The sequence below is a fragment of the Lucilia sericata genome, unplaced genomic scaffold, assembly GCF_015586225.1.
Source record: "Lucilia sericata isolate MDLA Ls3-8-SP2 unplaced genomic scaffold, ASM1558622v1 Contig000102F_arrow, whole genome shotgun sequence".
Taxonomy (NCBI): Eukaryota; Metazoa; Arthropoda; class Insecta; order Diptera; family Calliphoridae; genus Lucilia; species Lucilia sericata.
In genome coordinates this window covers 713,431-728,651 of record NW_023994134.1, presented here as the reverse complement: position 1 = coordinate 728,651, position 15,221 = coordinate 713,431, and the positions used below count along the sequence as shown (strand labels likewise).

At 30.8% G+C, this 15,221-nt stretch overlaps 1 protein-coding gene across 1 annotated transcript; it reads right to left on the bottom strand.

Annotated features, from left to right (window-relative positions):
* Nucleotides 1-352: 352 nt before the first annotated feature.
* LOC119600060 lies at nucleotides 353-3,861 on the bottom strand (the record flags this gene model as incomplete). Its single annotated transcript, XM_037950085.1, has 3 exons — nucleotides 3,344-3,861; nucleotides 2,437-2,953; nucleotides 353-520 (listed from the first exon to the last, which is right to left on the bottom strand). Coding segments are annotated over exons 1-3 (1,203 nt in total), but the record flags the coding sequence as incomplete, so codon positions are not given.
* Nucleotides 3,862-15,221: the final 11,360 nt, after the last annotated feature.

Sequence of the window (15,221 nt, the reverse complement as noted above, 5' to 3'; positions counted from 1 at the left end):
ACTATTATACTTAAAGCCTTTTATAAACAATTTATAATGTGGTCAAATATTATAATGAATTTAATATAGGTATATATATGTATGTTTATATAATTTTATAAATAATTTAGCCAGGAACATACCAATCAGGTTTTCTAACTGACCTTTTTGGTCGATTTTCAAAATCTTCATCACTATCTGAAAGATTGTTCCGACTTCTTTTATTTACTTCAGTAGTATTATACGTTGGGGAATTTTCGTTTACAATTGATTCACCTGTACTAGGTTTTCTGATTACTTCATATCGTGGGTGATAATATTTTTTTATTTGATTTAAATGCACTTGTTTAATATTATTATTTACACAAATTACATAACGCTGAGGACTTAAAACATCAATAACAACGGCCTTAAGCCATTTTACAAAATTATTAAAAACATTTCTATAAAGGACAATATCACCCTTTTTAAAGCTATGATATGTTTGCTTTCCTGTTTTAACAATCTCAGATTTAGATTTATCGTTATCACTGGTTATTTGCTGTAATTTAGGATTTAAAATGTCACATTTAGTTTTTGGTAAGAAATTAAATAACTTTTGGGAGGGCGATTTTTTTGAGATGGCGTCTGGCGTATGACGATAATAAAATAAAAAACGCGTAATTTTGTCTGAAAATGAAAGATGATTCGAATAAGTATCAATCCAAAATTTCTTAAGTGATTTTTTGACAGTTTGGACAGCCCTTTCAGCTATACCGTTTGATTCTGGGTGATAGGATGGACTTTTAAGAACCTTAATATCAAGTTTATCGCAAAATTCTATAAATTTAAAACAACCAAAAGGTGGACCATTGTCAGTACAGATGCTTGTAGGTAGACCAAAATACGAAAACGTCCTTTCTAACATATCTATTACTTCTTCGGACGTAGTCCTATTCATTTCCTTTAACTCCAACCACTTTGAAAATACATCTACTAACAGTAAAACCTTTTTTCCTTGAAAATCAAAAAAATCCAGATGTACTCTTTCAAATGGCCTTGATACAATCTCCCATGATATTAACCGTTTAGGTTTCTCATTCTGGGTTACTTGACATACTTGACACTCTCTGACAAAATTTTCTATATCTCTATCCATTCCTTTCCACCACACATATGTTCTCGCTTGTGTCTTCATTCTTACTATCCCCACATGTGTTTCATGTAACAATGTTAATATTAAACCAGTTATTCTATGTGGAATAATAAGACGAAATCCATAATATAGACACCCATTTTCTACAGATAATGACTCCTTTCGCTTAAAAAAATATTTTAACTCTGCTGACAAATTGTTATCCTTTCTAGGCCAACCATTTGCGACATAATCTACTACTGCACTTAATACAGAGTCTTTTTCCAATGCCCTAGCAATATCCTGTTCTCTAATCGGATCTTCCTTAGTAAAATATTTAATAGCTATATCTCCCTCCTCAGAATCTTCCTTAGCCGCTTCTACAGGTAACCGGGACAAGCCGTCTGCGTTACAATTTTCCTTTCCCGGGCGATACCTGATTTCGCAGTCATACATTGAAATAATGACCTGCCACCGTTGTATTCTAGCTGCCGCTACTGCAGAATAACATTTTCTGGGGTTAAATAAATGCTTCAATGGTTTGTGATCTGTATAAATTACGAACCTATTTCCGTACAAATATTTATGAAATTTTTCCAATGAGAAAATAATTGCTAAACCCTCCCTATGAATCTGTGAGTAGTTTTTCTCTGCCGATGACAAAGTCCTGGACGCAAAATAAACAGGCCTTTCTCTGCCCTCTACTAAATTTGCCAGAACAGCTCCTACACCGTATGGGCTGGCATCACAAGAAACTATAATTGGTTTATCGGGATCAAATAAATTCAATACAGATTCATCCGTTAATAAACGTTTACTATTTTCAAAACATTCCAATCTACGTTTCGTCCAACAAAAATGTTCTTCCTTTTTTATTAGCTCATACAACGGGGCTAATTTAGTAGAAATTTGAGGTATAAAGTTACCATAATAATTCAATAAACCTAAGTACGATTGTAAACTTCTTATATCTTGAGGAACGGGAGCTTCTATAATCGCTTTAATCTTTTCCGGGTTTGGACGAATACCCTCGCTTCCAATTCTATATCCTAAAAATTCTACTTGACTAAAAAAAACTTACATTTTTCCTCCTTTACTCTCACATTGTAACTTTGGAATCTACTCAACACATTCAGTAACCGTTTCTCACATTCTCCCCGCGTATTTCCATAAATCAAACAATCATCTAAATAACAAACAACACCCTCACAACCCATTAAAATTTGATCCATTATATTCTGAAAAATAGATGGACTAGATGCTAATCCAAATGGAAGTCTTTTAAACTGAAATAGTCCTTTGTGTGTATTTATTGTCAAATACTTCCTTGAGTTTTCACTCACCGCTACTTGTTGGTATGCACCCGCCAAATCTAATACACAGAAATATTTCGAACCGGCCAAACAACTTAAACAATCATTAATAGTTGGTAAAGGGTAATGTTCCTTTTCCAAGACTCTGTTCAACGTAACTTTAAAATCTACACAAATCCTTATGGAATCCTTTTTTGGGACTACCACTATTGGACTTGCCCAATCACTATACTTTATGGGTTCTATTATTCCACTGTCACATAAACGTGCCAACTCTTCTTCAACTAACTTACGCATTCTATATGGTACCGCATAGGATGAACGATAAATAGGATCTGTTTCACTCTTTATAACTACAGATGCTTTAAATTTTCTAATGGGTTCTGCTGAACTTTCTGCAAATACTACGGGAAACAGGTTCTTTAGTTTCTCCAAATTTTTTATAGGCTTGATTAAGTTAATTTTGTCGATAAAGTTCTCTTGCCAACCTTTTTTTAAAACATCCAACCAATTGCGACCCAATAATGAATCAAATGGCTTCTCTGTTCTAATTATAAATAAGTCCAACAAAAAATCGCTTACTTTTACTTTAATCACCCCGCATAAAGATATTTTTTGACCGCTAACATTTACTAATGTATTTTCCACATTTGTAAGTTTTTTGGAGCCAAAATATTTTTTATAAACTTCTTCAGACGCCACTGATACTGCCGCTCCCGTATCAATTTCAAATTTTAATTTTACATTTTCGACTAAAAGATAAACAAAAATTGAATTATTTTCAATACCTACGCTATTCAAATTTGATAATACATTATTAACTCTTTTTGTTTTACACATATTTGCTAAGTGTCCTTTTAGTCCACATCGATAGCAATTCCAATCACGAACTCTACACTTCTCTGGCAGATGTTTTCTTCCACACCTCTCGCATAACCCATTCTGTTTACCGTGTTCTACCATTCCTCTCTTGGACAATCTCTTAATTGGGTAGTTACTGCTGCCACTATCCTCACTTCCTTCTTCCATCGCGTCCTCATACACCCTTGTTTTTCGTATTGCCCTTTCATTATACATATTTTCCATAGCATTTAAATTAGTTTGGGTTTGATCTTCTATAAGGGCTTCCTCCCATGATAATGATATCTGATTTAGCAATCTTGCTCTTAACTTTTTGTCAATAACACCACATACCAATCTGTCTCGTAATGCTTCAGATAAAAATGTGCCGAAATTACAGCTACTAGCCAGAGACTTCAATTCCACAATATATTCACCAAGCGGCTCACCCTCTTTTTGATTGCGGGTGTAAAATTTGTACCTTTCAGCAGTCTCATTTAGATTAGGAGCATAGTGTGTCTTTAAAGTTGCTATAATTTCTTCCAACGGAACCGCCTTAGGTTCTTTAGGAGAACACAATGACGCTAGCGTTTCAAACGCAATTGGACCTATCATAGTCAGTAACACCGCTACCTTTTTTGAATTTAGAATATCGTTTACTACGAAGTATTGCTCCAAACGCTGAAGGTATAAATTAAAATTTTCCCCAGGCAAAAAGGGTTCCATATGTCCAATTAAAGCCATTATAAAATGTTCTTAAATTTCTTTTATTATTTTAACACGTGTTTTGAATATCTTTTTATTCTCGTCGCCACTGATACGTTGTTTTCTTCTTTATTACTGATAAGTTCTTTTCTTCTTTATTACGTTTTTACAACTGAATCCAAATCATGCTAAAAATATTTCTTACAAAGAGAACCGTTAACTTAAATTATTCTTCATAACATATGTATGTACATAGGGGAAAGGTACCTTATATGCATACTTATATACTACAGTATCCATGGAGGGAACTAACACCAACAGTACACAAAGTATTGTGTCATGGTCAAATAATAATTGAATCGAATATTCTTCCACTTGGAGAGTTAACAGAAGAAGCCCAGGAAGCAAGGAATCGCGATTTTAAGCATGTTCAACTATTCAGCTCAAGAAAATGCTCCAGGCAATCACAGAATGAAGATATTTTTAATAGTTTACTTCTATCTTCTGATCCTGTTCTTTCAACTATGCGAAAAAGATGGATTTGTTATGAAACTCTATCAAAACAAGGAAGATTTAAAGGACTTATATTACCTTCTGGATATGTATACCGATATGACAGATTATTTTATAGAAAATAAGTAGTGTTAGGAATTAACTTTATAAGTAGGTTGTAAGAATTAATTGTATTATGTTTAAGATAAACAGTTCAAATAAAAAAAGCTATTATACTAACTGATGACATTGTATTAAATTGTGTTTTATATTTCGGTGGGCGGGAAAGGTGGTTTGTGTGGGGTGATTTAGGTGTTGTTGTGCGTGGCTCATAATAAAATTATAATTTTTTATTGTATATACAATGTTATAGTCTTTAATAAAATAATTAACTAAATAATTTTTAAAAATTGTCCAAATATTTTATTCAACACCAAATGTATGTTCTGTCATACTTAATACTAAAATATGAAAAAGATGAAATTAAAGGACTTAGGTTTAAATGAACATATTTTTGAATGTCATTGAGATATTGGCTTGAAATTTTTTGTTAAGGGTCGAGAATTTCCATATCTAACTAAAAAATTATATTAAGAGATAAATATGGACTAAATTGTTGTAGCTATCCGCGACCCTATTAAAATTTTGATATAAATCATAGTTTTAGAAATTAAACAAATTTGTAATATAAGACAAAATCTTTATTTATGAACAAAACTCAATGAAATTTTCAACGCTTGTTAAATTTGTCATTTCAAATAAGAAAATGCAAAAAAAAATTGAAAAGGTCAAAGGGCATCCCGCAATTCCCAAAAATAGGAATGAAAATCCCAAAAATGGGATTTTTTACTTTTTTGCCCATAGGGTCCACATTTTTTTCAGGGCTGGGAAAATACTTTTGGAGTAAATAGAAAACATATTGAGATTTCCAAAACTGCTTTCAGTTTTCTGATCCCAGCTTTGGGATTTTAGAACATGTCGCCCAAAGTTGAAGTTTTCATAAAAATAGGTCATATTCGGAAGGACGCAGTGGCAACATTTTCAAAAAATAGGACAAGTTTTTTACGCCAAAGCGTTCTGCGTAAAGATACCTTTTAGAAAACTATAAAATTGTTATATGTTCTTAAAGAAAATTTTATTTTATTAATAAAAGAGTTAAGACACATTTTTGGCAAAAAAAACGGCAAAAATCAAAAATTTTTTGAATTTTTAAATTAAAAAACGTATATTTTTGGATCTGTAAATGATATTGATTTGAAATTTATTGTATATTATTGGAAATTTTGCTGTCTAACTAACAAGAAAAAATTGAGTCCATTTGGTGCAAAATTACGCCCGGTATTCAAAAAAAGGCGGACCAAGGTATGGTAAATTTTGTATCACTAAATTTTTAAATGCCTATAACTCGGATATTATAAGAGATAAGTAGCATGTCCAAGCATGTTTTTTCAAGATCTCGTCGAGCGCTTTCAGAAAATATAAAAATCTTTGTATTTGGATGAAAAAATGGCACGAGTTTAAAAATTTTGTCGTAGGTACCCAGGTACGCCACAGCGCCGTCCCTGGGGCATCTGCGGGGTTCATCTTCAAAACTTAAACTCGAATACTCCTTGGCTACGCTCACGCCAAATTTTATACCGATCGGATCAGCCGTTTAGAAATACCAGATTTATTTCCAAAAAATTTCGATTCTGCCCCACTGTGCAGTGATTACGTTACAAATGTTGATTATTTTTTTAATAATAAAACATTTAAATAAATTTTTACTTTATTTCAGAAATATTTTAACAATTTATTGACAAAAAAGGATTTTCTGAAAGAGGGTTATATGGGTAGGTGGTTAACATGGGCCTATCCCTATAAATTTTGGTAAAGGGATTAACGTCTACATTAAAGTTATTTATGTAGAATATAAGTGAATTTGAACCATCATGTCCTTTTATGAAGGGGACTTTATATTGTGGATGTGATCAAATGAGGACCGATCATTGCGAAAATCAGCAGTGTCATTAAAACTTATAAAAAAATTATTTTTGCAGAGTTTTGGTGTGATACAAGAACATTTAACATATGAGCTCAAAAGCCATATTCGGGGGTGCGATTGTATGGGGGCTATGCGAAATAATGGTCCGATTTTAACCATTTTCAATAGGATTCGTCCTTGGAAGAGTATGTGCCTGTGGAAGAGTATGTAGCGTGTGCATAATGTTTTTAATTACACTAAATTTGAAACATAGTTAGATATATAGTTGTATGGTGTGATATACTATATTCTTTTCCAAAACTTGGATAAGAAGGGCCAAGAAGGGGTATGTGGATGAAAAATTTAAAAAAGTGATTTTTTAATAAATATGGTAAAATTTACGAAATTTTAATTTATGCAAACATTTTTGTTAATTTTAAAATTATTTTTCTAATTTTAGTTAAAAACAAGTTAGAGGGCTATATTCGGCTGAGCCGAATCTTAAATACCCTCCACCATCTACTCATATATATTAATACTTTTCTAATTTATCAAATATTTGTAGAAATAAGTTTTCTCATGTCTTGAATAGAAAAAATACAAACAGCTTAAATCTATTACAATTCCATGATTTATTGAACATTACAAAAGCCATTTTCTTTATATTTTTATAGCGCTTAGCGATATTTAGTAATTTGCATGTATGCATGTGTGTAAAAGATTTAAGGATTTTCAAAATAAATATATATAATTTTGTTCTACACAAATTGATAATGCAATTAGTTAAATACGGTTAAAGCGCTTTTAGGGGCAGGACATAGTATGGGAGATATGACCAATTATAGACCGATCGTAAAAAACTCTTTAAGCTAAATTTCTGTTCATAAAAGCTATATTTCAGTCAAATTTTGTATCTATATCGTAATTTAGTAATAAATAATGTTTGTTTAAGTGATTTTCTGAAGGGAACCTTGTATGGGACCGACCGCACCCATGTTATGAACCGATCGTGAAAAAATCTTGAAATAGAATTTTTGTATACAAAATTAATATTTGGGCCAAATTATTAAATTTATCAATAGCTTTATTTGGTAATGAGAGATTTTCGTTTAAGAGATTTTCGTAAAAGGACCTAGTATGAGTGCTATGACCAAATATGGACCTATCGTAAAACAATTTTATAGTTTAATTTATGTATATAAGAGCAATATTTTTGCTAAATGTATGGATATCAATATTTTGTACTGAGTTATGTGCGTTTAAGTGATTTTCGGGAGGGAACCTTGTATGGGAGCTATGACCAAAGTTGGACCGATTATAAAAAAATGTTCAAATAACATTTCTGTGTACAAAAATAGTATTTATGCAAAATTTTTTATAGGTATCACTATTTGATAATGAGTTATGTGCCTTTAAGTGTTTTTCTGAAAGGGACCTTGTATGGGAGCTATGATCAATTATGGACCGATAGGAAAACAAATTCACAGTAATATTTCTCTGTATATGAGCAATGCTTGTGCCAAACTTTATATGAATATCTTAATTTAGTAATGAGTTATGTGCGTTTAAGTGATTTTCGGGAGGGGAACTTGTATGGGAGCTATGACCAATTATGGACCGATCGGAAAAAAATTTCACAGTAATATTTTCGTGCATATGTGGATATCTTAATTTTGTAATGAGTTATGTACGTTTAAGTGATTTTCGGGAGGGGAACTTGTATGGGAGCTATGACCAATTATGGACCGCTGGGAGAAAAATTTCACTGTAATATTACTGTGCATATGAGTACTACTAGTACCAAAAACTTTATATAAATATCTTAATTTAGTAATGAGTTATGTGCGTTTAAGTGATTTTCGGGAGGGGACCTTGTATGGGAGCTATGACTAATTACGGACTGATCGGAAAAAAAATTTCACAGTAATATTTTCGTGCATATGTGGATATCTTAATTTTGTAATGAGTTATGTACGTTTAAGTGATTTTCGGGAGGGGAACTTGTATGGGAGCTATGACCAATTATGGACCGCTGGGAGAAAAATTTCACTGTAATATTACTGTGCATATGAGTACTACTAGTACCAAAAACTTTATATAAATATCTTAATTTAGTAGTGAGTTATGCGCGTTTAAGTGATTTTCGGGAGGGGACCTTGTATGGGAGCTATGACCAATTATGGACCGATCAGAAAAAACTTTCACAGTAAATTTTTTTTGCGTATGAGCAATACTTATACCAAATTTTATATGGATATCTTAACTTAGTAATGAGTTATGCGCGTTTAAGAGATTTTCGGGAGGGGACCTTGTATGGGAGCTATGACCAATTATGGACCGATGGAACAAAAATTTCACAGTAATATTTCTGTATGTGAGAGCAATACTTGTACCAAATTTTATATGGATATCTTAATTTAGTAATGAATTATTTGCGTTTAAGTTATTTTCGGGAGGGGACCTTGTATGTGAGCTATATCCAATTATGGACCGATCCAGAAAGTTTTTTCTCTGAATGAATTCTATTCACATAAGATTTTAATTTGTAAAATTTTGTAAAGATTTCGACATTGTGACGGAAGTTATTAACAAAAAACCCATTTTCCGGGAATATGTACTTTTGTATGGGAGGTATATAAAATTGTTGACCGATTCTGGCAATTTTCAGCAGGAGTCAAGCTCTTGTGCAGAAACGAATGTATGGTGATTTTCATGGAATTATCTTGCATAGTTTTCGAGAAAATTACATCAGAATGTTTAAAAAATGCTTATTTTTTTTGTGGTTGTTTCAAATTTTGATTCATAACTTTTCCCGGTGTGAACCGATTTTGCTTATTTTCAACACCAAACTGTCTAGGACAATAATAAATATTTTGGGCGAATTTGGTTTATTTTTGTTGCTTCGTGTTAACGTGAGAATGTTTTATACAGACAGACAGACGGACGGACGGACATAGCTAAATCGACTCAGAATTTCATAAGGTCCAAGAATATATATTTTGTTGGGTCTCAGATGAATATTTCTTGGTGTTACACACGAAATGACAAAGTTATATATACCCTCTATCACCACTGATGGTGGTGGAGGGTATAATTATTCTCCACACGAATTTTTATTTTTTTCTTTATGAAAATAGTACTTTTTCTTAAATTTTATAAAAATGTTGCAGTTTTATCTAATGATAATATACTTAATATCATTATGTTTAATTTCGCTAAAATTTGTGAAGAAATATTACGAAAGTTTTTCGTACTTTCGTAAAAATAGAAAAGGGTTTTATTAATTAATATTTTGTATTATACACGAAATTTTTGTAAATATTACGAAAATATAAGTTACGAATTTTTTTCCTAAAGTTGGGCATGGATCATTTTCAGTGTACTCAAGCAAAAACATTTCTGATTAAGCTTTTAAAGTGTCTGAAATATGTATTATTTAGCGAAGTTCCGTTTCGAAATAGGAGAAAAGGCGAAAAAACAGGAAAAATTTGTACTTATATGTTTTAGTCTGATTTTTTTCGTTCTTAAGTAAAAATATTTTCGACGATGAGTTTTTAGTTTCAGAGATATGTGTATCCGAAAGTCCACCCCTAGAGGGAAAAACATAAAAAAGAAATTCAAACTAAATGTGCAAAAACGGCTATTATGCGTTCCTTTGCTACATTTTTTGTAGTTTTATGAAATTTGAGAAATATATATTTTTTTATTAATATTTTTCCGTAATCGGTCAAAATATGTGTTTTTGAAAAATGTTTTTGCAAAACATCATTAAAGAGGGAAAGGTTCCTCTCTGACGTGATTTTCTTAATAAATGTTCTACAACATCGATTTCTGAAATGATACAAAATATATTAAACAAAATACATAAATTTGAATAATTCAATGGAGAAAGAGGGTATGGGTAGTATTTTTGGTACTGTGTTGGTATCTTTTATAAATATTGTTCAAATTCAATGAAATTTTTTTATAGCTTTATAAGATCACAAAAAAAAATGCAAGGAGTTTCTTTATAAGGAGACCTTCAGCATTTTTTGAAACATGAATAAGTTAGGGAAAAATTAGCACTTTAGCTTTAAGTCAAGAATTATTCTTTCTCCTAAGTTAAATATGTATATTATAGTTTTACCTAACTAGATATTATTAGAATTATAATTTTAGAATCTTTTAGCTTTGTAAATTGGAAAAAAAATTGTGAAGTAATCTTTAGTGAGGAATAAAATGAGTAAACTTTTTTCATTTCGTAAATGCTATGTTATGTTATTTAAGTCAACGAAATTTTTATATTTCTAAATGTTGAAAAATTTCAGAAATTGATCTATGGACATAAAGCACATTTTTTAGTTTACTCTAATGGGAGAATACTTAAGTATAATGTTATGAAACCACTTAAAACCTCGGGCAACGCTGGGTACAAAAATCTAGTTTTAGATATATTTTAAGTAGCAAAATGTTTTTTTAGAATATATCCCAAAAAAAGTAAATTTTTTTGTCACATTTCGAATTCATGCGCTGTAAGACACGTTAATGGCCTGGGGAATTTGCAATAACTTTTAAAGTTTTCAAGTAATTTTTGTGTTTTATGTCTTTCCGAAATGCTTACTCTGTGGACATTACGATTCCTTTACAATAAAGATCAAAATTTATTACTAAATGAACAAATTTGCGCAAAAACTATAAAGCTGTTAACGTAACACAGTGGTATAGGAAAAAAAAAAGAGGGAAATAATTCGGTAACTTCTAAACGGTTAATCCGATTTTAATGAAATTTGGTATGCACAAAGAGGAGGTGTTGTCGAGTTTAGGTTTTGAATTTGGACCTTATAGGCCAACCAGGGGCCCGGCGGGGGGTCCTCAAATTAGGACACCTCGGCTATGTTAAATTTTTAAAACGATCCTATTTCTTCATTTGAGTTCCGATTTAAAAAAAATTTCGTATATAGAATCTCCTCATCGAGCACTATAAAAAATGTCGTCATAGCAGTAAATTATCTCTTATAGTTTAGGAGATATTCGCATTTGAAAATTAAAATTTTAAAATTTTTACCGTTCTTACTTTAGTTTTTTGATAATAGCGGTTCCAAATATTCCCGATTTTCGCCATTTCTTTTTTTATTCGCTTAACAGCAAGTTTATATATCAAGCAGTGAAAGAATTATGTAAAAATTGTTAAAAATTTAAAAAATTAAAAAAAGGCGATTTTTTGCCATTTTTTTGGGAAAAAAGTATCTTTTTCTTTTTAAGTTATCTAAAAAGTTTCTAAGAAGATGTATATAGAATTTATACTTTTTGAAAAGCTGACTTTACATAAAATACGATAAATGAAACAAAACCTAAAAATTTTTGATACCGAGGGGACCAGGTCCATCCAAAAAACCCTATTTTTTTATAGAAAATTCAATTTTGAGCAAAAATTCTCAAATCGCATAGTCGATATCAAATTATAGTGACCTGTTTTATATGACCCAATATGTTCTTAATCATTTTGTAACGGGTTTCGATAACCCCGCCCCTGGTATGGATATAATAGGCAAAAAACCAAAAAATCCCATTTTTGGGATTTTTTAAAACTTTTTTGGGAATTCCGGGATTTCTAATAAGAAAATTCGAACTTTTTATTTAATTTTAGATTTTGAGTAAAAAAATCTACCTAACTGTAAAATTTCATCAAAAAATATTCATAAATAAAATTTTTATTGCAATTTGAAAAATTTGTATCTTCGCAAAAACTGAATAAAAAACATTTTTTAATTTTTTTAAAAAAAGTATTCCGCGAATTTTTTAATTTTCAAAAATTATATACAGTTTTGAAAAATAGACAAAATTACCTTTCCATTGATATATAACATGCCTACCTAATATTTTTTAAGTGACAAATTAATTAGGGAAAACTCAACATCTTTTAGAAAATTTACCTAGCACTATTATTTTCATCCATAACGTTAACTCTTAAATTTGTTACATATATTAAAAAATTTTCAGGTATTATTTTTTAAACTGTAATGATTTTTACCCCTATAGGTCACTTTAATAGGTAGCTTATTAAAGTGACCTATTGAGGAAAAATTCATTACATAAGGATACGTTAGACATATTAGGTAGAATATCATAACCCTTTAAAAAATAATTTAATTTAAGTACCTGTAATTAATATATAAGACAGGTTTATATCTGTTTGTAATTATTTGTAATTTTCTAACCATGGCGATCGTACTAAAAAAAATGATTTGTGCTCCATTTTATTTGAACACTCTTCAGCTCCTTTTCAAGATAAAGTGAACTTCTTATTGAAATATATTGAAACTGCACATAAAAATAAAGTGGATAAAACTGATATATGTAAAATTGAAAATTTTATAAAATCAGTTGATATAAAACTGAAGAGTGTTCGGTATTCCATTGCTAAATTTCGATCGAAATTTTCTGATTGGCTGAATGAATGTGTAGAAGTTGCTATTTGCGTATCAACTGTTGGTGCTCCCTGTAAGCAGTATGAGGATTTGAGCTCAAAATCTAAGAGGAAAAGGTTATCAACTTCACTAGAAACCTTATCTAACGAAGAAGTTTCGGACACTTTTAAAGCAATGTTAAGAAAAGAAAAACAGCCTTTGGATGCCATAAAAATTGCAAATATTCTTCCAACCGCATCACCAAGACGACTGAAAAGAATTGTAAAGAGTATACCCACACCATCATCTGATACAACGTTCACTGAGGAAGAAGCTATTGCGCTTATGTTGCAGCTGGGATTAAGTCGTGATAACTACATAACGTTAAGAAAGGCGCTATCTGAAAAAGGAGTGGATGTTTTACCATCATATGACAAAATAAATGAAAAGAAGAAAAGCATTATACCACCTCCTATTGAAATAACTGATCGGAAGGCTGTTATTGGACTCGGCGCTCTACTCGAAAATACTGCTTTAAGGATTGCTTCTGACTTTTCTTCAGACCAACTAAAAAAAATAAATTCTTGTGATCTTCAACTCATTTGTAAGTGGGGATGTGATGGATTATCAGCACTCTCGGAATATAAACAAATCAACACAAGTGAATCATCTTCCGAGTATAAAAGTGTATTTATGGCATCGCTAGTTCCATTAAGAATTCGAAAGTATGCTGACAGCGATTCTCCATCAACCAGTTTCGATGATATTTGGAAGAATTCGACTCCAGGATCCAAAGCTTTTTGTAGGCCAATAAGCTTTGAGTATATAAAGGAATCCAAAACAACAACGCAAGATTTGATAAATCGTATTGAAGCAGAAATTAAAAACTTGGAACCTATAACAATCGAAATAGAAAATTATTCGTTTAACATGTCCTATGATTTAAAACTTACAATGATTGATGGGAAAGTTGGAAATGCCATTACAGGAACATCATCTACTTGGTACTGCTACATATGTGGTGATAAAAAATCAGAATTTTCGAATATTTCCAAGCAAAGATCAATAAATGAGGAAACATTACAATTTGGAATATCCCCCCTACATGCTCGCATACGATTTCTGGAACATTTTCTACATTTAGCATATGATTTAAAGTACAGAAGCATACCGGAAAATGCAAACAAAAGTGCAAATAACAATAAGGAGTTAATGGAAATGAGAGCCAGTGAGAAACGAAGAATTCAAGAGGAATTTAAAAAGCGGATGGGATTAAATATTGATAAACCACTCACAGGATATGGAAGCACAAACGATGGTAATACCGCTAGACGTTTTTTTAAACATTTTGAAACTACTTCCGAAATAACCGGAATTAGTATGGATTTACTGCAAAAGGTCAATATTATTCTAATGGCGATAAATAGCAAGCATAAAGTGAACGCAACAAAATTTGGAGAGTATTCTACAAAAGTTTCTAAATTACTTTTGGAATTATATCCCTGGAAAGAAATGACACCTACAGTTCACAAGATATTATGTCATGGAAAGGTCATCATAGAACATAATATTCTGCCTTTAGGAGAGCTTACAGAAGAACCCCAAGAATCGAGGAATAGAGACTTTAAGCATATTCATCAGTTTAGCTCAAGGAAGTGTTCTAGGCAGTCTCAAAATGAAGATATTTTTAATAATCTGATTCTATCTTCTGATCCTGTTTTATCTACTATAAGGAAACGTTGGATTTGCTACAAAACGTTAGCATTTGAAAATATTCATGAATTTAAAGATTTACTTTATCTTTTAGATATGGACTACTGTGATACCGATTATTTTACAAAATTATATTAATTTATAAAAAAAAAAATAAATAAAGACTATTTTTATATAAAATAAATACTTGTTAATTTTTTTTAGGGATAAAGAATAAAAGATTAATCGTAAAAAGTGGCTGTAAAAATTCATAAAAATTTAGGTAGTAAAACATGCCTAACAAATGTATGGATGAAAATAATAGTACTAGGTAAATTCTCTAAAAGATGTTGAGTTTTCGCTAATTAATTTGTCACTTAAAAAACATTAGGTAGGCATGTTATATATCAATGGAAAGGTAATTTTGTCTATTTTTCAAAACTGTATATAATTTTTGAAAATTAAAAAATTCGCGGAATACTTTTTTAAAAAAAATTAAAAAATGTTTTTTATTCAGTTTTTGCGAAGATACAAATTTTTCAAATTGCAATAAAAATTTTATTTATGAATATTTTTTGATGAAATTTTACAGTTAGGTAGATTTTTTTACTCAAAATCCAAAATTAAATAAAAATTTCGAATTTTCTTATTAGAAATCCCGGAATTCCCAAAAAAGTTTTAAAAAATCCCAAAAATGGGATTTTTTGGTTTTTTGCCTATTATATCCATACCAGGGG